Source organism: Folsomia candida, unplaced genomic scaffold (genome assembly GCF_002217175.1).
Source record: "Folsomia candida strain VU population unplaced genomic scaffold, ASM221717v1 Fcan01_Sc037, whole genome shotgun sequence".
In the NCBI taxonomy this organism is placed as follows: domain Eukaryota; kingdom Metazoa; phylum Arthropoda; class Collembola; order Entomobryomorpha; family Isotomidae; genus Folsomia; species Folsomia candida.
The window spans coordinates 948,511-967,578 of record NW_019091229.1 but is presented as its reverse complement, the minus strand read 5'-3'; the positions used below and the strand labels follow the sequence as shown (position 1 = coordinate 967,578).

At 39.1% G+C, this 19,068-nt stretch overlaps 3 protein-coding genes across 3 annotated transcripts; 1 reads left to right on the top strand and 2 right to left on the bottom strand.

Annotated features, from left to right (window-relative positions):
- The first annotated feature begins 1,109 nt into the window (after positions 1–1,109).
- LOC110861063 (zinc finger protein 708) lies at positions 1,110–5,332 on the top strand. Its single transcript, XM_022110176.2, has 7 exons — positions 1,110–1,291; positions 1,398–1,762; positions 2,012–2,285; positions 2,429–3,259; positions 3,593–3,898; positions 3,981–4,059; positions 4,482–5,332. Exons 2-7 carry the CDS (start codon positions 1,405–1,407, stop codon positions 4,905–4,907), a joined length of 2,274 nt encoding a protein of 757 aa, XP_021965868.1. The 5' UTR covers positions 1,110–1,291; positions 1,398–1,404; the 3' UTR covers positions 4,908–5,332.
- Positions 5,333–5,569: 237 nt separating this feature from the next.
- LOC110861019 (oxygen-dependent choline dehydrogenase) lies at positions 5,570–8,587 on the bottom strand. The gene is made up of 8 exons (XM_022110131.2): positions 8,308–8,587; positions 8,163–8,231; positions 7,485–7,612; positions 7,209–7,410; positions 7,012–7,137; positions 6,816–6,943; positions 5,878–6,737; positions 5,570–5,810 (listed from the first exon to the last, which is right to left on the bottom strand). The coding sequence occupies exons 1-8, from the start codon at positions 8,456–8,458 to the stop codon at positions 5,651–5,653; spliced, it is 1,824 nt and encodes a 607-aa protein (XP_021965823.1). The 5' UTR covers positions 8,459–8,587; the 3' UTR covers positions 5,570–5,650.
- A 6,454-nt stretch (positions 8,588–15,041) lies between these two features.
- LOC110861109 lies at positions 15,042–18,784 on the bottom strand. Its single transcript, XM_022110221.2, has 4 exons — positions 18,459–18,784; positions 18,288–18,361; positions 18,143–18,230; positions 15,042–15,751 (listed from the first exon to the last, which is right to left on the bottom strand). Exons 1-4 carry the CDS (start codon positions 18,773–18,775, stop codon positions 15,217–15,219), a joined length of 1,014 nt encoding a protein of 337 aa, XP_021965913.2. The 5' UTR covers positions 18,776–18,784; the 3' UTR covers positions 15,042–15,216.
- Positions 18,785–19,068: the final 284 nt, after the last annotated feature.

Here is a 19,068-nt window from a genome sequence, read left to right as displayed (position 1 = left end):
TTAATTGCATGGACTTTCCTGCACTTCAATGGAAACGTTTTTTAAGTGCATAGTTACATATGTACCTATGTATGTATGTACATATGTATGTATCTACATATTTGCATGCACATAGTACATATGCATAACGTATACATATTTGTATTTGTATGCATGAACATCACTAGGCAAAATCCTCGGCTAGCGTGACTTGATTTCTGTGACGAAAGATGACGTAAATTCTAAGGGAAATCTTGAATTTTTTGCTTTATGATGTGAAAATTTTTAACTCGGGTACCCGTATTGTGGAAAAATAGGTGTAAATCACTGGTTCATTTTCCAAGTTAGAATTAATTGCACAAGTGAGACGTAACATAAATAAATCATATTTTAAAAAAAAAAAAGTTTAAGTGTTGTACTTAATGATGAGAAGAAGTGCACTTTTTGAAGGCTCGACTCTTACGACGATTTGTACCACTTGAAAATGTAGTCAGGATGCAGTGATAACTTTAAAACCAAATTAGCAGGTTCGGGCTAGAAAAGAAATGCTAATTTGGCAAACTAGGTGACATGTATTTACATATAACCTACATATTGACAGATTTTTTTTAAATTTTCATGAAATTTCTGAGAAGAAATTAAAATTCACTTGACCGCAAGTTTGGGACAAATGGTTTACTACAATATGTAAAAGCAAAAGATGCCTTTTGTGTCGCATGTTAAAAAAATAAAGGATCCTGAGTGGTTCAAAATAATTTGATGGATTTTTATTCGTGATGTAAATCGATGAGGTACCGATTTATTGCGGAACAAATCCGCCAGAAAATCATGGCCAGAAATATTGTTCAATCATTTTAATTCGAAACTGACTTAAGTTTCTACTTCTAATGCTGCACTAACTTTTGGCATTCCACGAATTTTCGCGACGTTTGCAAGCTTTATTTTTTCGCCTGTCGAAATCACGAACAGTTTGCCACACCCAACCACCTCACATTTTCATTTGTACGTACATATATATAGTTTGGGAAAATTTATGCAAACACATGCAAAAAATTATTTTCATGAAGAAATGCATGCATTTCTCTTTGTTTCTCATGTCTCACGTTGTCTCATTTTTTCGTTGGCACGAATTTAATTTCATCTATTCAAAATGCAAAACAAAACATTTTGCAAAAATATTGCAAACTTTAATTCACGTAATTGGTATTTAATTGTTACAATTTCTGTGTATTTCAATTAGATAAATTAGGCGAGGTCAGCTGATCTAATATTGCCTACCCTATTACTTATCTGCAATTATAAAAGGCAAAAGGTAAGAAAATGTTACTTTTTTAAAGAAAATATTCAATATTTAGAATATAAATAATTTAATTTAATAAAAAAACGATAAAATAATTAAACTTTTAAATACATTTTAGAATAATCATGTCCAGCCGAGTGTGCTTCCTCTGCTGTCAGGTCATCGACCCCGCTATCCAAGATTTCGCTAAGGAAACGAGAATCTCGACCCTGTCCCAACTGCTCTTATCGTCGTCAACCGATGCTCGGAGGAAAGTTACTCCACAATTTGACCAGGATAAGAACTTCTGCTGTGAATTTTGTCCAGTTTGTGCCCCCGTGATAAGCGAGATGGAGCAAATCCGGTTACAAATGTCCCTCTTGGAGGAGCAAATTGAGCGTAAAATTACGAAAATACGCCAAGTGATTCTACAATCTTCAGAAAATGGGGACGATGGAGGAAACAAAATTAGAAAATTGAGAAGAATTATACTTCGAATTACGGGTTGAGTGCAATACTTACGCAGATATTGGTAACTTTGTAAAATAATTTTGCAAACTTTTACAAAATAAAAAGACGCTTTCGTCGATCCACTTAAATAAGTTTACAAAAATTTGTAAGCTAATTTTCCTTGTGAAATACTAGCAAAGTTTGTAAGCTTACGGAATTTACGAATTTACAATGTTACAAAAACCAGCGTGCTTTATTGTTTTTTAAATTATATTTAACCGTGTAAATTTGTTTTCAATTTAGAATCAGAAGATAATACGGATGACAACGTTGTGCTGGCTGACATACAAGTCAAACTTGAACAGGACATTGGTCCCCCCGGAAATGCGGATGACCAATTCTTTAACCATTATAATTCCTTTTCGCCAACAGCAAATGTGGAAATTGGTAACGACGAGGGAGAGATGGACCCTATAAAAAATGAGGTCGAGGAAGACCCCGATTCCGCCTTTTGCATCATTCCTGATACCCAAAAGAGGGGGAGAGGACGACCCCGTAAATCTACTAAAGCACCACGGTACGAATTCGTAAATTCTGCAAACTTACGAACTTTTACACATTTTTAAGGAAATTTAGCCTGTAAATGTTTCCAAGTTACTGCGTAAATTGCCTCATTATCAGCGATTCACTACTTACTACTACTGCTTTATTTATTTCTAGAATTAAACGAAAAAGAGGCGACGATTCCCCTCCCCAAATTGACGAAGAACCAGTAAAACCTGCACCACCCCGAAAGCAAACAATAAAAGAAGAAAATACTCGATCCGAAACACGCTACTCTCCTCGAATTAGAAAGCCAATTCTTCCTTCTTCAAAACATACCAAAAAAATTCTCAAAGTTTCTTTGAAAAGGCTAAATCTAAGCAAGGTATCCACTACCTACAAAGCGGAATCATCATCGGGTGACGAAGATACAAAATCTGAACCTGGTGACAACGATTTGTATACCCCCAAAATTATCTCTTCCCAAAATAAAGGGAAAAATCAACCCTCAGTAAAAATCTGTCCCTATAAGTGCACCACTTGTGGAAAATCGTTCCCTTCTGACTCCGCGCTAAGCTCCCACATCGCACTCGCACGTGACCATTCTATCCCTTGTTCTGTCCCGACATGTTCTTCCTCATTTCGCAGCAAGCAATCTTTGCGGGCACACTTGAAGCGGGCCCACCCAGGAGTCGCTCCCTTCCAGTGCACCCTCTGCAAGAATAAGTTCCCTCGCGAAAACTCCCTCGCCACGCACATGGTCATCCGTCATGAAGTCGGGGAAAAGAAATTTCCATGCGTCAAATGCGGAAAGAGTTTCGTGCTTGTCGAAAATCTAGACCGCCACCTGAAACTGCATGAAGTAGAGGATATCAAGCCCTTAGTTTGCCATGTGTGTGACTCAAGATTTGAGAATGACGAGCGGCTCCAGCGCCACGTAGAGACGCACAATAATTTCAAGTGTGACCAGTGTGGGTTACCTTGTCATACTAGGCAGGGGCTGGAGAGGTAAATAAAAAATGTTGTCAAAATTCATGGAGAAACGTGAGATTTGTGGGGCAGATAAAATCCATATGCTTACAATGGAGGTCTCTGAATCTACTGGGCATATTCTCCTAATCGGATGCAAATATTTCTACCAAACTACCAAACTCGAGCTTTGAGGGATCGTGCCATTTGCAATTTCGTATTAATTAAATTTGCGATCAAATGAAACTAATTTCCTAAAAATCTGGGAACATACGCTGGGAGACCTCCATTATTAGTGCTTTCTCCGTTTTTCCTGGGTTTGGCTCGACCTGGTTATATTTTTTTCTCATAAAATTAAATAATCTCCTTCAGACACATACGCCTCCGCCACACTGGAGAAAAACCTGAGAGATGTGACCAATGTGAAGAATCCTTCATCGACCAGCTCAGCCTTCGTCGACACGTCGCTCGCGTCCATGATTGCACGAGAGACCACGTTTGCGACATTTGTGGGCTCGGCTTCCGTCTCGTGGACGATCTGAAGCGACACTTAACAAGACATGACGATTCCAAGAAACCTGTCTGTGAAATCTGCGGAGAAAAATTTATAGATCGCTACAGTTTCAAGGCGCACCTCGTCAAGGAGCATGGTGCTGACCCCTTTGTTTGCGAAGATTGGTAACTACAGAATACCAGTTCCTCAATTGTCAATTAAGCTATTAAAATAAAATTTAAAAATTGACAATTTTCAAATATTTAGCGGTGCAAAGTTTACCAGGCTTAATTTACTAAGCCAACATAAGAAGATCCACACTGGAGAAAAACCGCACAAATGTCACGTAAGTATTTAAATAAGACCCCCCCTCCACTCTACACAACTTGGAGACAAATCGTAACCCTCGGAGATATTACGCATATTGTGCTCTATTTTTGGGCAACGATTGCAGACACGTTTTGGCACCAATGGAAAATAAGTAAAAAAAATTGATGAACCAAACACCCATGACGTCATGATTAAAAAAGTTAACATTTATTATTAGACAGATTTTTTTTACACGAAAATACTGCATTCTGAGTCACGTCACGTCACGTCTGTTTGGCACATGAAATTTTGACTTATTTTCCGTTGGTGACAAAACGCCTGACAAAAAATCATTACCCCAAGAAATAGAGTACCACACTGATTTGTCTCCAAATTATTTAGAGTGCATGAATTTCTAACTTCTCTTCCAATCTAATCCAATCTAAAATATGTATTTAGGTTTGCAACGCTGCTTTTGTCTGGAAACAACTGCTAACCGCGCACATGAGGACGCACACGGGCAAGCGACCCTTCCCCTGCCCCCACTGCGAGCAAGCCTTCAAACAAAGCAAACATAGAAGTACGCACATCAAGCGAATCCACACGCCGGGCTACGTCCCTCCAATCCGATACCCGTGTCCCCATTGTGCTAAGGGCTACGAGTTCAATCATTTCCTGCAAGCCCACATCCGCCAAGTTCACACGGAAGAGCGGCCCTTCACCTGCGACCAGTCCGGGTGTGATAAGGCCTTTGCTAAGAGGACGTCGCTGTACCTCCATTTGAAGGGACATCACGGCATCGTGATGGAAAAGAAGTGTAAGGATAGGTTACCAAGGAAGAAAAAGGACGAGTTTCTTCCAGGAGTAGGAGACGATATAGAATAGGCTTGGTAGATTTCACAAACTATTTAAAAACTTTTTTGAAATTTGTATTATTGATTTATTTAATACACATTGAAATGTGTACATAATTATTACACTGGAGATGTAGATATGTCTGTTTGCTTAGGATTGTAGATTGAATTGTACATGAACCAATTTAAATGCATCCAAATATATTTGTAGTATTTATTAATAACAATGTTAAGTGTTTAGGAAGGTTTAAAATTTAGAGGATACAATTAGAGGATATTTGGAGGATACAATTATTTTCAAATTGGTATAAGTTGTTACTTTTTCTGATCGTGAGTTTGATTTATCTCATGTTCTCAATTTGATTTAATTCATCGATTCGTCCATAATAAGGAAACTGTTTCTCGAAATGGCTACATAAATAAATTACGTAATTTCATATTTATTCCTCTGTAAAAGGTAACGTTAATTCATAAAATACGTAATGCAACATTGGCGATTTTTTAACCCTCCATCCTCCCTTATAACAGGTTATATATTTATTTACATACCGATGTACCTACTTACATACATAAAGAGCTCATGGTGATTTGGTTTAAGGTATGTTAGGGGTTCGAAATATTCGAATATTCATAGCCTCGATTAATGGAAGGAAATACTCAATTGCAGAGGAAATCTTCTGATTTCCTTCATAATAAATAACTGATGGCATTTTTATTTATGAAAAATTCTCACATTTTTTGAAAATTTAGCCGCAAAGAGTTGTCTATAACACGCTAAGCTAGGGTAGTTTCATCTCCTCGGACCAGATACATTGTGCGTAACTCTTGAACCGTTTTTTCCGAAATTACCATGACTGGTGCGGCTGTGTTTGCATTGTTGGGGCGAGGCATTATGCTCGCATCAACAACTCGTAAATTTTGAATTCCTCTAACCCTATAAAAAACAAGAATTATTCCATCATTACGTTCTTTCTAGGGTTTATCTGAATCTTGTGCCTCACCTCAGTTTAGCATCCACAACAGCAAGTGGATCCGAATCTCTGCCCATTTTACATGTTCCCGCGAAATGGTGCGCCAGATGGGCCCTTTCTGTTATTGCACACCGCCAATATGCATCAGAGCGAGGCACTAAATTTCCGCATGCTGCCGGAGGATCGTATCTCCAACTCATATTCATCCCACGGACAGTCGAAGTTTCTTCCATAACCCGAAGCCCAAGTTTGATTCCCTCAATCATCACGTCCACATCGTCCTTCACGGTAAATTGCCGGTGGTCAACGAGCGCCAGTTTCACATCGTCTACCTCACCCGCTAAAAACGCCGTCGTATTGAAACCAATTTCCCCAGCTGATTGCCCTCTTGTCAGCGAAATCCCAAGACTGCTGGTCCAGCTGGTGGCACCATCCAAGGACGGATGTCGATTCAGCATCAATCGGATATCCGACCAGGTGGATTCACCCCTAGATTTTGCAACCCGGGAAACGATGAATGCTTGTGGGGAGAAATCCATCTCGGTGAAAAATCCTCCGCGTTCCTTTCCTTGATAAAGGTTGAGTTCCTTCTCCACTTGGGATTCTTCCAATCGGCTAAACAGCTTCCAGTCTGGTTGGCCAATATTGAAAACGAGGGATAATTCGGGGTGATTCCGGAAATTTTGTCCAACTCCGGGTAAATCCTTTTTGATGGGAATTCCTGCCTTGGTTAAGACTTCCTTTGGTCCGATTCCTGATCGATGGAGGAGTAGCGGGGAAGAAAAGGTGCCTGCACAAATGAGTACTTCCTTTGCAGCGTGGGCAATTTGGGGAATCCCGTGCCGTAAGTAGGTTACCCCATAGGCGCGATTGTTGGAGTCGATGAGAATCTGTATTTTATTGAAAAGCAAACAGATCACTCGAAAGATTTCCTCAAATTTCCAAAGAATAATTGTAAAACTTCTTACTGTTTGGACATCTGAGTATCGTAGCAGTTTCAGCTTGGAATTTCTTGTTGATTCGATAGGTTTTACAAATGTGGTGTAGGTACTAACTCTTTCACCATTTTTTATAGACTTTACTTGTGGGGAAAAACCTTGTGGATATCAAAAATACCATGTAACATGTAAATTAGTTTTTATTATAAATCTGCAGTGGTTAAACCTTCTCGCTGGTGTCCATTAGGGTCGCCAATGTTAAACCCGACTTCTTCCCCGGAACGGAGCCAGGCATCCACCAATGGAAACCAGTCAGTTTCTACGTGAAGTGGTCCAGTATTGCTGTAATATTCTAGAAATGTTGGATAATTGTTCACTGAGCTATAAAAATTTAAAAATTATAGAATTAAGCATCAAACTCACTGTTTCTTTGCCCTTCATTCAAAAGTCGGCCATGGAAATTTTCAATAGTTTTGAAATGCTGCAGCAATTTCCGATAAGACCAAGAACCATCCCCGGTTAAGTTGGCAAAATGATCGTAGTCATGGGGTGAGCCCCTATTGTAGACGAAGGAATTGTGTGACCAAGTACCTCCCAGCATTCGACCCGTGTCGCTGATTACAACCTATTTGCACAAAATCACGAGTTTTACATATTCAACCAAGTTGACCATTACTTCATACGACACATACTACTTACCCCACCACTTTCTTGAGCAAAATTTGCTTGCCTTATGGATGGATAGAGGTAATTGATTGCTGGATGGGAAGCCACATCTCGGTTGTGAAAAGGGTTGTACGTGGCTGGAACTGGGTCACCTCCGGATTCTGCAGGCAAGGTTAAAATTAAAATTTGATGTCATCAAATCCGCCGATAGTTGCCACGGTCACGCTACTTACCGACACAGAATATAGATTCCACCAGAAGAATCGATCTTATGTATTCGTGTGCCGCTTATGGAGGAATGGGCGAGCCAATTAACAACTTCTATGTACATTTGGCGCACCTCCGGAGGTGGACCAAATGCATCATCATCATCGCCACATATTCTGGCATCAAAAATGACGTTTGAATCACATAGATGGCCCCTATTTGACACCATCGCAGAGCATCCAATTTGGGAGACGCGACTCAGAAATTGGAGAGAGTATGCTCTACGATGGTGTCAAATAGGGGTGCAGCCGCCATCTATGTGATTCAAACGTCATGTTTGATGCCAGGAATGTGGCGATGATGATGATGCCGAGACACCACCTCCTTGGTGGGGCAAATGTACATAGAAGTTGTTCATTGCATTGACTCTCACCGTTTCCCCATAAGAGGCACACGAATACATAAGATCGATTCTTTTGGTGGAATCTATATTCCGTGACTTACCGAGAAGAAGGACGGTAAAATGTTCTGATAACCGTCCCGCCAACAGACATCCCGCTGCACCACCACCCACTACACAAGATATGAAGAAACCAAGAAACATATACTAAATCATTGTCCGAACAAATGTATGCATGTACATACGTACCAACTATAAAATCGAAACTTTTAATATTTGGAAGACTCATGTCCTCTTCCAATTCTTGTAACGTCAAATTTAAATCCTTCTCTCGATACTTATCCGCATATTTCTGGATTGTAAGTGCAATCGAAGCAGTTACAAATGTTGTCAAATTCATTGCTGAACGTAGTTCAAACTCAGTTTCAAAACTCAGTTCTTTAGGACGAGAGGTGAATGGAAGTATGAACTGAACAGTGCTTTAATTAAAGATTACTATTGAGAAAATCACGAAATGTTGCACATCATGTTTCTGTGTTGACAATTCTTTTACAAATGTGGTGTGGGGGACTATTTATATCCAAATGTTTATTACCTGCAAAATTGGAGCAACTAATCAAATTGCTAACAACAATATACGTGTTTTATACCAAGATACATACATATATGTAGGTAACAAGCACGCATTAAAATTTAGCAACTCATACAATTTTATCCTTATTCATAAATTACATTGTATATTCTTGTGGTTGCTAGGATTACATGCCATTTAGGTACTCGTATTCACCCGATACTGAAAATGGTATCCTTCTATCCAAGTGAAAGGTTTAGTTTATGTATGCATTTTACTAGGGTACAACCTACATAATTCTAATACTATCTTGACGATGACATATAAAAATAATGCATATCAAGCTCAGCACTACGTTATGTAATAAATTTATATTGCTGAAAGCGTTTTATTACATAAGTCTTCCATCTTATGTATGTATCAACCGATAAAATAAGTTATAAAAGTTAGACGAAATACACGGTGGGGAGAGAGCTGGATACGTAGCGAGAGCTTTATTTTGTAAAGCATCTTTCCTTAAATATTCTTTGGTCTCGTTTATACATTTATTGCTGCTACACAAAGGGCAATATCTAGAACTTGTTCTATTATTACTAATGGCCAGATGCAGTAGGAAGAACACGGAATAGTTTTACTTACAATGTAAATCTTTTACGTGTAAAACTCAGATCTCAATGGGACCAATTTTATTTTGTTCGCCACAAAAAATAAGCATTCCCGCATTTTTCCATTCTTCCTAAGGGAGTGTCCATAAATCACGTGATCGATCAAAAGGGGGGGAGGGGTCTGAAATTTGTCACCAATTATCACCAAGGGGGGGGGTAATGGTCGGCAGTCACGTGACATGCCACGAAAACTTTTTCTTTTAATTTCTGAGGTCAGTAAATGTGAAGAGAGTAACAATAAAGTCTCTTCGCATACTATCACGCGCCTTAAATAAATTTAATAATATGTATTTACTGAATAGTGAACCTCTTTTATCTAAAATTCGTTATGCGGCGTATTTTTAAATTTTTACTTGACAATCTTTTGTCTGGTTTGAATATATGTACCACTCTTCCAAATTTCAGTAAACATTAATAGAACTCTCATTATTCTTTCAGAAATAAAGTGTATGCAGTTGTCCTTAAGATGTCATGAATGTCAAATTACTTTGTATACTTACTCATTAGTATTAAATAATTCTTTGGATAATTTTAAAATTTAATTTAACTGGATTTAAAAAAAACACAGGAATATTATTATTGGATTAATTTGTGATATGGGTTAATTGTCATGTCGGAAATAGGTCAGATTAGCGAAAAAACTTTTTGCGAAAAAAATCCGCCACAAAAAATCACACTTGGCGAAAAATAGGTTTCATGCGTTTTACAGTAAGTTAGGTTTAATGTGTAACCTGTCACGTGACCACGGGGGGGGGGGGTGATGGATTTATCACCATTGGTCACCAAGGGGGGGGAGGGGGTCAAAATTGTCCAAAAATCGATCACGTGATTTATGGACGCTCCCTAATACGCTAATTTGAGCGAGAGGTGCGAATTTCAAATAGTTTTCGAGCGGAAACCTCGGTTCTTAAAAATTCAGTTTGGTGGTGGGGTCTTTCGAATCATTTCATAAGATGAGTCAGTGAGCATATCCATAATTTTGTTATTGTTGTTCGTCTTTATTCATGATAACAGTTGCATCGCCCTTATCCGCAGGACAAATAATATTCTTGTCTTGTTGAATTGATCTGATTTTCGGAGGGATCCAACTTCTAAATAGTACACCATGCACCGTGCCAGGTAGCCTATCTATATAACTGCCAAGGTGACGCATGAAAAGTCTGGCGGTTTCTAGAATCCTCTTAAATACAAACTTGCATTCAATCAGCAAACTTACCACCGCCGCCGCTATAATCGTGGCACACAAACCAAGAAAGTAAAATAGCGCGGGAAACGCGCTCTCTTTATCATTAGAGATTTGTTGAACGCTTCCTTCTTTAAAGCTAGAACTCAATTGAAGAAATAACTTTCGGCGCAACTCTGGTCCAAAATACTTCATATAGCCCAGCTTCCGATTCATAATTTGGAGTTCGTTCCATCTCCCAAATATTCCCAATTCCGTCAATCTCCCAATACATTTAGATATTGTTGCCGAAATGTAATTGCGGCTGCTATGTGCCACGAAATTTAATTGGAAGGGTAGATCATGCCGGCTGTCGAGGACTAACCGCTTCCCAAGTGTTTTCATTGATGATGTAAATAATATTAAGACAACGTCCAACTCCACAATTGCAAGCGAGAGTCGGAATCTCAGCATTGATGATTCCCGAGTAGGAAATATTACTCGCAATCTCGTTTAAATGTTAAGTTATGTCCGAAACGTGGATCAAGCGGTGAACAAAGGCGGACAGAAAGCTGGCGAATTTTTCACCGCTTGCAGATTCCCTAATAGATTTAAGTAACGGTGGTAGTAGAGCTTGTACGAGGGGTTCATACGTTCTGTTCGGGTGGATACCTGTGGTCATCGTGATTATTGTGAGATTTGATTTCGCTAAATCTTCCAAAGTTTTGGGAACCACGGGAGCAGGTGTAACCGTCAAATCGGACGTGACAGATCCATGGTACAAATTTTGCATAAGAACGTAGCACCCTAAAAACCACACGAAAAGAATGGGAACAGCTTTTCTCTGTTTCTGTAACGAGTTCACAATACAGGATGTTTACAGATTTTGTGGAAAGAGAATTACATGTATTACTTTTGAACGCGTAATCCAATTTGCACCAAATTTGGCACACACAATCTCGAAGGTCACGACCACACCTGCCCAAAGTTTCAAATTTCTACCTTCAAAGATAGCCCCCAAAAGTTACCCCAAAGTGGACGAACCGTAACAGCGGTTTCCGAAGCTAATTGGGCCGCGAAAGGTGCCTAAACGATAATCCAGAAATTTGGAACCCATCTTATCGTGTCCCCCACATATAATTGTATCAATTTTGCAAGAAAACGCCAGTAACTAGTTTCATCCGACCAACGTATGCGACGAAATGCATATCCCTCAAAACGATGAATTCTGCCACCCTGAAGAACATTGATCGCCACGATGGCAATCAGAATCCTGCAACCAAAAGACAGGTCACAATGCAATCCCAGATGTCTCCTGGACACGTTATTCGTATTTTATGACACAATTTTAAAAAAGCCGTGCAGAAGAGGGCGAAAGTCCGCGCACTTAAATTTGCCCATATGGTAAACAAAAAAAACTAACAGTGGGAGGCTGTTTGAAGGTCATGTTGGGAATAAAAATTCCGAATTTGTCGTCACATTGACCGGGGCACTCGGCTACCTTCAAAACTATAACAGGACAAAAATAATTTGCTGCGAAACGGACCGAAAGCGGATTTCAAAGCATGGGTCTGAAAAGAAGGAAAAGTTGTCTGACTGATTCCTGGTGGCAGGTGCAATGACGGACCGTGAAGTGCGAACATTGACACCTGTTGGGTCTAATGCAGAAATAAACTCGAAGTACTTTATGGACAGCGTTTTACATAAGTTGTTGGAGGTCAAAATTGCAAAGAAGCAATTTGGGGAGCCTGACAAAGTTTGCATCCATTACGACGCGATATTTTCATATGCGGCCGAAATTACCCAACCGTACGGCCAAGATTTAAAGGAAAACCCCGGAATGACCTCAAAATCTTTTTCAGGGGTACATATTAAGTAACCTGACACCAGTCCGATGGAATTTTTTGGGTTTGGATGCTTGGAACAAAGCTTTTTCAATGGAAGAGATAAAAAATGTCTGTTGTTTGGAAACCCCTTTCACCGATTCCTCCACTTTGAGGTCACTTTTTGCGCTCGTTTTTGAAGATAGAAATTTGAAACTTGGTACATGTGTGACCGTGATCTTGGGGATTGCGTGTTCGAAATTTGGCGCCAAAACGGATAAAGGGTTCGCAGTTTACCCATAAAATTGTCTTTCCACAAAATCTGTAAACACCCTCTGTAGCAGTACCATACTGACCGAGCAAAATTGACGTAAATGCTATTAAATCACGGAGGAATATGGCACCATATTCTGCCTTGTTTTTAGGCAGATTGCGATTAAATTGAACTATAATAGTTATTACAACGCAAGAAGCAAAAATTAAGGCCCACGTCCAAACGTCAAATGGGGTAAAAACGTTCCCAAAGCTACTCTCCGCTGTTGGAAATTGAGTGACTATGGAAAATCTAAAGTTATGAAAGGTTAGAATCAGTACCATTTTTTGTCTCGCTACGTAATAATTCTCAAAGAAATTATTGTCTAAAACAAAATCGAAATTGATGATGGAGCTTATCACGTTAATCCCAGAATAGTCTAAATTTTGCCTGTACACTGTAGTGAAATTGAGTTGCTTTCCTATCGTATAACTCAGACAATATTGGGAAGTCTCCGTGACGGGAAATTTACTTAGGCTCGGGCCACAAGAAGTTGTCTTGCTAACAAGTACAGTCCTTTGGAGTGTGAAAGCCGCAACGAGAATATTTCCGTGCATGTCGACCTCGTTATTTCGGTGCCAAATTGAGTCAATCATACCCAAGGAGAATAATATGTGGCTCTTAAAAAATATAAAACTGTGGAAGGGGAAGCACGGAATGAAAACGCCATCTTCTCTGAAAAATAATATTTTGGAGGTCCCGATTACATCGGAAAGTTTATGATCGAAGTGCAATGAGTGAGACAGAAGGACAAAGATATATTCGGGTTTTGACTTCACAGAAGTGTTGAATTCGGCAGAATATAATGATGGTTTTGCTATAAGTAATATTTCTGAACGAGGGGAACTTTTAATGTGGTTTGAGTCAGTGTTATTTGCGGGAAAATTCAAATTTCGTATAATTCTAACACTTTGACGGTACGAAAGGGGTGAGAGGTTTTGTAGTCTAGATTCCCACATATCCTCTTCCCCGCTGTCCAGGATGAAATGAAGGTCAAACTTGTCTATGGCGACAGTGATCTTAATTTCTAGAGCCAAGAGAATAAGTGGTATGAAGAAGGGATACATTTTGTAATCAAGTATAAATAATCCGATTTTGGTGTGTTTCGGTATGACAGCGGATTTGAGTTGAATGTGACTACAATATTGAAGACCTTTTGGTCCCAATTCCCCCAAGAAAACATGTCGTTCAAAGCTATGATGGGAAATTAATATCGAGATGGACAAATAGTACGGTGGGCGAATATTTAACATTCACTCTTAGAAATCTACATTATAAGCTGGAAATGTCTGTTGGCAACGGAAGTGAAAGTAAATGTTCTGTAACGGAAGTGAAAGTAAAGAAAGCCAAGTTTCAAATGGCGCGAAAATTCAAAATAAATTAAATTCAAAAAATTAAATGCCAGAACCTGCGGTACTCTTTGTGGCTTATTTATGTGGGGGTAGTGGTTATCTGAGGGTGGGTGGTTATCTAGGGATGGTGGTTATCTGGGGGTGGGTGGTTGTCTGGGGAAGGTGGTTATCTGAGGGTGCGTGGTTATCTGCGGGTGGTGGTTATCTGGGGGTGGGTGGTTATCTGGGGGTGGGTGGTTATCTGTGGGTGGGTGGTTATCTGGGGTGGGTGGTTATCTGTGGGTGGGTGGTTATCTAGGGAAGGTGGTTATCTGGGGGTGGGTGGTTATCTAGGGAAGATGGTTATCTGGGGGTGGGTGGTTGTCTGTGGGTGGTGGTTATCTGTGGTAGGTAATCTGATGGTGTTAGGGCCAAGGTGTCAAATTCCACTATCATTGGTGGTACAAGGTTCAGGTGACCAGGCGGGTCGCCCTCAGCCGCGACGAGCTACGGGACTAAACCCCATTACGGATGAGCATTGGTGGTACAAGATTTCAGGTGGCCAGGCGGGCCAATGTCCAAAATCCAAGTTTTTGACATGGAATCGCAGCAAAATGGGCCTGATAATTCCCGATAAATAGAAATTGACTAGCTAGGATCGTTAAAGCTTCATACATAAACATACATATCGTATTGGTATGGTATATTTATGTAGTACCAGCATAGCAATAACGAGCATTATGGTTTATTATGAAAAAAAATATTTAAATGGAAATTTCAAGCCATCAAACTCGAAAATCATTAGAGGGCGAAAAAACGCTATTTCATTATATAAATCTAAAGTTTGCAAGTTTGCAAAAAAAGATTACCTGAAAGTTAAACCGGAAACTTGCACATCTCCAAGCCTAGCACTTACATATGCATGTATGCGGGCGACGGGGGTCTAAGGCTCCAATGATATCGTGCATGCCTATTTTACACACATTAAAGGGGGAGGGTTGAGGTGGGGTCTGGAAAATCGAGATTTTTGCGTAATTTATGAATTGTATAAATATGTATTAAATTGTGTAGCCAAGAAATAAATGGTTTTAATTATTTTGAATTGTTCAACCCACCACGGAATATATATTATTCTAAAAATATGTTTAAATTTATGTACATAGGTGATAGATTACATAATGTCATGAACAATTACATAAATAGATACTTAACTACTCCAACTAATGGTGCATTAATGGGAGTTTAATACCCCTCCCTTCATTCATTGATGGATGACATTGTTCCTCCAAGATTTTAAATAGGATAGCAACGTGGACAACTCCCCTCAAAAAGGAATTCGATAATTTCGTACAGATTAAACTGTGCGAAACGATCATTAATCGCGGACATTAATTTTGTCTCAATTTCTCCCTTGTACTGATTAAATTCGGTGTGAAAACAAGAGTGTAAGTTAGCATTGAACGCCTCCCAATCCACGGGACTCCCATTAATGCGAAAATTTGGCCCCAAATCCAGATAAACCCGGTCGAATGATATATACATTGTCAAATTTCGAAGTATTACTTCACCCGTATTTATGTTGAAGTAATGTGTCGTCGCGGCAACCCAGATGAGGTTTTGCACCTCAAAAGTAGCTACACCTGTCCCACTAAAGTTTCCCGACGGCAGGCATGAACTTGCAAATGGGTACATATCAAGATAACCCCGAATGTCGTAGTCCCCCTGGAAATAAAAGTCGTGTGCCACGCGATTTATCTGTCCCCCGCCGCCATTTATGCCAAAAAGACACAGGAACTGTATCGTTGAAACCCCATGCGTGTAAAGGTTGCTAAAAATTGATAGAAGAGATATGTTTGCAAATATAACAAAAGTTGATATGCTAATTCCCTCTGCGTAAAATTTAAATCGTTGATTCAAGTTACATACATAGGAAAACACTACTATTCTACCCCTATCCGATTATTTTTAAATACAAATTTCTAAAATGGTATAAATTTAATCATATTTCATGAAATTTCATGACGTTTCAACTATTTCATGATTCCAGTGTTCAGCTAAATGTAATTATTGATTCTTTAATATAAACTTAATTTTTTACACTATCTAAAAAACTATCGATTTAAACAAATGCTGATTCATGTGATCTCAATAATCTTTTTTCATATCGACGGTTTTCTAGTACTTAAAAAACTAATTTTTCGTTAAAGTAACATTTTTCAAAAGAAAGCTTGAAAAATTGATGCCTTTTTAGAAATTTGGATTTAAAGATTATTAAACGTAGATAGTAGGGTTGCCGCGGGTAGCGAAAATGCTACCCGTTACCCGACCCGTTACCCGCAGCACAACTACCCGTACCCAGGGTTCGCTACCCCGGGTTTTTGTGGGTTGGGGTTTTTGGGGTTTTTGTGGGTTTTTGGGGTATCAAATCTCCGGAAAAACCCTAATGCTTAATGGGGTTTTTGCAGGTTTTTGCGGGTTTTTGTGGGTTTTTCCGGGGTTTTTGTAAGATTTTGAGGCAGATTGAAACAAAATCCCTTAAACTACAACGTAGATCAATGCTAATTAACTTTTCTGCCTCATCTTGAAATTTTGAGAATTTTCATTTGCGACTTGAATTTCCAAGTATCATTGCATATTTCCAGGTTTACATGTCAAACATGAATTTTCGATGTAATAGTCCAAATCAATGATAACGGTTAAAATTGCATGTTAAAATCGTATATTAAATTAGTTTTTCTCTAATAAATAATTTTAGGAATTCTGGTTCAACCTGCCCCAAAATCTACAAAAACCCACAAAAACCCACAAAAACCCAAAAACCCACAAAAACCCCAAAAACCCCGGAAAAACCCACGGGGTTGGGTTTTTCTACAAAAACCCCGGGGTTTTCCGAACCCTGCCCGTACCCGCACGGGAACCGGTGCGGGTACCCGTTACCCGCTACCCGTTATGAGAATTAAGTTAAAACTAACCAACCTTCAGAATAAATTTGATTTAATCAATTATTTGCTCATTTGGGTTGTTCAGTAGTTGGATATAATACTGTGCAGGTACCGAATGCCATAATTTGCTAGATGTCCTTAGATTTTTCTGAAACCAAACTTTTTTGGCTTACAATGGAACCTTTTTCAAGCCTATGCCGTGATTTCTTAGCGAATTATATAGAAAAATCAAGCCAAAAATTAGGAATTATCACTTATTTTTCTGTTGAATAGCCCGTTAAAAGAAAACTATTTGGGGGGGAGAGTTCAAAGTCAACCATGGTTAACGTCAGTGAAGGAAAAAGATGCAAAACATGTACTTAAAAATTGGGCTTTGACGTTAATATTTTTTCTTGAAAGTGGACATTCAACGGAAAGTATCACGCGATTCGTAATTTATGGCCTCTGATGTTTTGATATACTCGCGAGACAATCCTTGTGTAATTTGAAAATAGAGTCAAATTTTAGTCTGATTTTTAAAATTTATATTTTAAATGAAGGCATTATTTACGAAATTGCCTACAAATAAAATTTTTGCTTTCAATCGATTCAGGTTTTTCACCTTCAAAGCACAAATTAAAATCTCGTCAGTTTTACATAAAGACACAAGTACAAGTCAAGTTATTACTGATGTTTCAGAGCAGGCAAGTTATTCTTGAGAAACAATAATTTCTCAGCATTTTCAGGGAATAAAAAGCATTTAAGGCTGCCGTAGGCTTCTGTTGCTTCCGAAAACACACGCTCGCTATCAACGCTAGTTGCTGGCAAATAGAAAATGCCAAAGTTTGAAATGAATAAATAATAAATTGGTGCTTTTGTTCGTAAATGGACTAACTTTCTTTGTGAGCTGTTTTACGTCGAAAATTAAATAAAAACTGAACTACCCGTTACCCGTGCGGGTAGTTCTCGCTACCCGCAGAGAACGGGTACCCGCAAGAATCGTGCGGGTATGCGGGTAACGGGTACCCGACCCGTTACCCGCGGCAACCCTAGTAGATAGAATAGAGGGGCATTAAAAAACTATGCTCAATACATCAAATTGTCATCATACATACATATGTAACTTTAGCCAACTGGGACCATCCATAAATTATGTCACGCAAGTGGGGGGAGGAGGGTTCCAATGATATCGTGCCTATGTTAAACGGGGGTAGAAGTTTGTGATTTATGCGTGACATAATTTTTAGATGCCCCCTTAATTGCAAACTAGAAACTAATCGCACATATTTAAACCGCACCTAAATGTACTCCCCTCATCCATCTGTAAGATTGGGTCGAAGGTAACATTCAAAGGGCCGGAAAGACCGTAATAGACATCGTCGATGCCTACACAAAGTTAAAATCCAAATGAATTGCATTCTGTTACATATTTACATAACTTACAGCACTGCCCGTTGCACGGAGCTGCTGTGGGTCGGCGCGTCGTCGTCGGAGTAGTTGTGGTCATGATTGGTGGTCTGTTGTAAAATAGAAACATTTCTATCAAATCTCCGACTTAATTTGCATGAAATTGTGTTCAAATGTGACCAGTTACATATGTATGTACTTACTAACCTGGTTCCACCCACGCATTCTGGCACATTTTCTGGCAGATTGCACGCCGTGATTCCAACATCCCAAAATAAATCGGCCGGGCATTCCCGTAAAATCGGGTCCCCACCAGAGTTGCAATCCCAGTAAAATTTGCACTCCGAATGTGGTGAATATCTTTCTCCATCCCTGCAAATTTCCTGACCTGTCACACACCCTAAAAAGTCCGCTATACAGCAAACAGCCACGATTAGTAGGGTCACTCTATGGCTTAATAACTCTCCCATTTTTGTATCAATTTCGCAAAAAATATTATTAAACGAATTAGTTGAGGGTAACATTAATGTTGCTTAAATATATTGAACATTACATACATACTGCACATACCTAAATACAAAGTTTGATGAGGATTGGATATTCCCCACTTCAAAAGATATGATTACAAGTATAAATATATCAATGGATCAAATTATTATTACGAAATGTTGCTTGATAACCATGTCGTACAATCAGGTACAAAATAACAAGAAGTCCCAGCAGTGTTAATATTTATATTAATGCATATGCACGTGGAGTTCACTCGAACTTACTAAGCATTACTAATTCCCTTAATGCAATGATTAATGATTATTGA

Excerpts from the sequence above, each read along its gene's own strand:
- LOC110861109 (XM_022110221.2), bottom strand. The coding sequence starts at position 18,775 with ATGTTACCCTCAACTAATTCGTTTAATAATATTTTTTGCGAAATTGAT. Across the intron at positions 18,362-18,458 it reads GAATGCGTGGGTGGAACCAG|ACCACCAATCATGACCACAA; the intron begins GTTAGTAAGTAC and ends ATTTTACAACAG. Across the intron at positions 15,752-18,142 it reads GATGAGGGGAGTACATTTAG|CAACCTTTACACGCATGGGG; the intron begins GTGCGGTTTAAA and ends ATCAATTTTTAG.
- LOC110861019 (XM_022110131.2), bottom strand. The coding sequence starts at position 8,458 with ATGAATTTGACAACATTTGTAACTGCTTCGATTGCACTTACAATCCAG. Across the intron at positions 7,411-7,484 it reads TTGCTCAAGAAAGTGGTGGG|GTTGTAATCAGCGACACGGG; the intron begins GTAAGTAGTATG and ends TTGTGCAAATAG. Across the intron at positions 6,738-6,815 it reads GATACTCAGATGTCCAAACA|ATTCTCATCGACTCCAACAA; the intron begins GTAAGAAGTTTT and ends AATAAAATACAG.
- LOC110861063 (XM_022110176.2), top strand. The coding sequence starts at position 1,405 with ATGTCCAGCCGAGTGTGCTTCCTCTGCTGTCAGGTCATCGACCCCGCT. Across the intron at positions 1,763-2,011 it reads AATTATACTTCGAATTACGG|AATCAGAAGATAATACGGAT; the intron begins GTTGAGTGCAAT and ends TTTTCAATTTAG. Across the intron at positions 4,060-4,481 it reads AAAAACCGCACAAATGTCAC|GTTTGCAACGCTGCTTTTGT; the intron begins GTAAGTATTTAA and ends ATATGTATTTAG.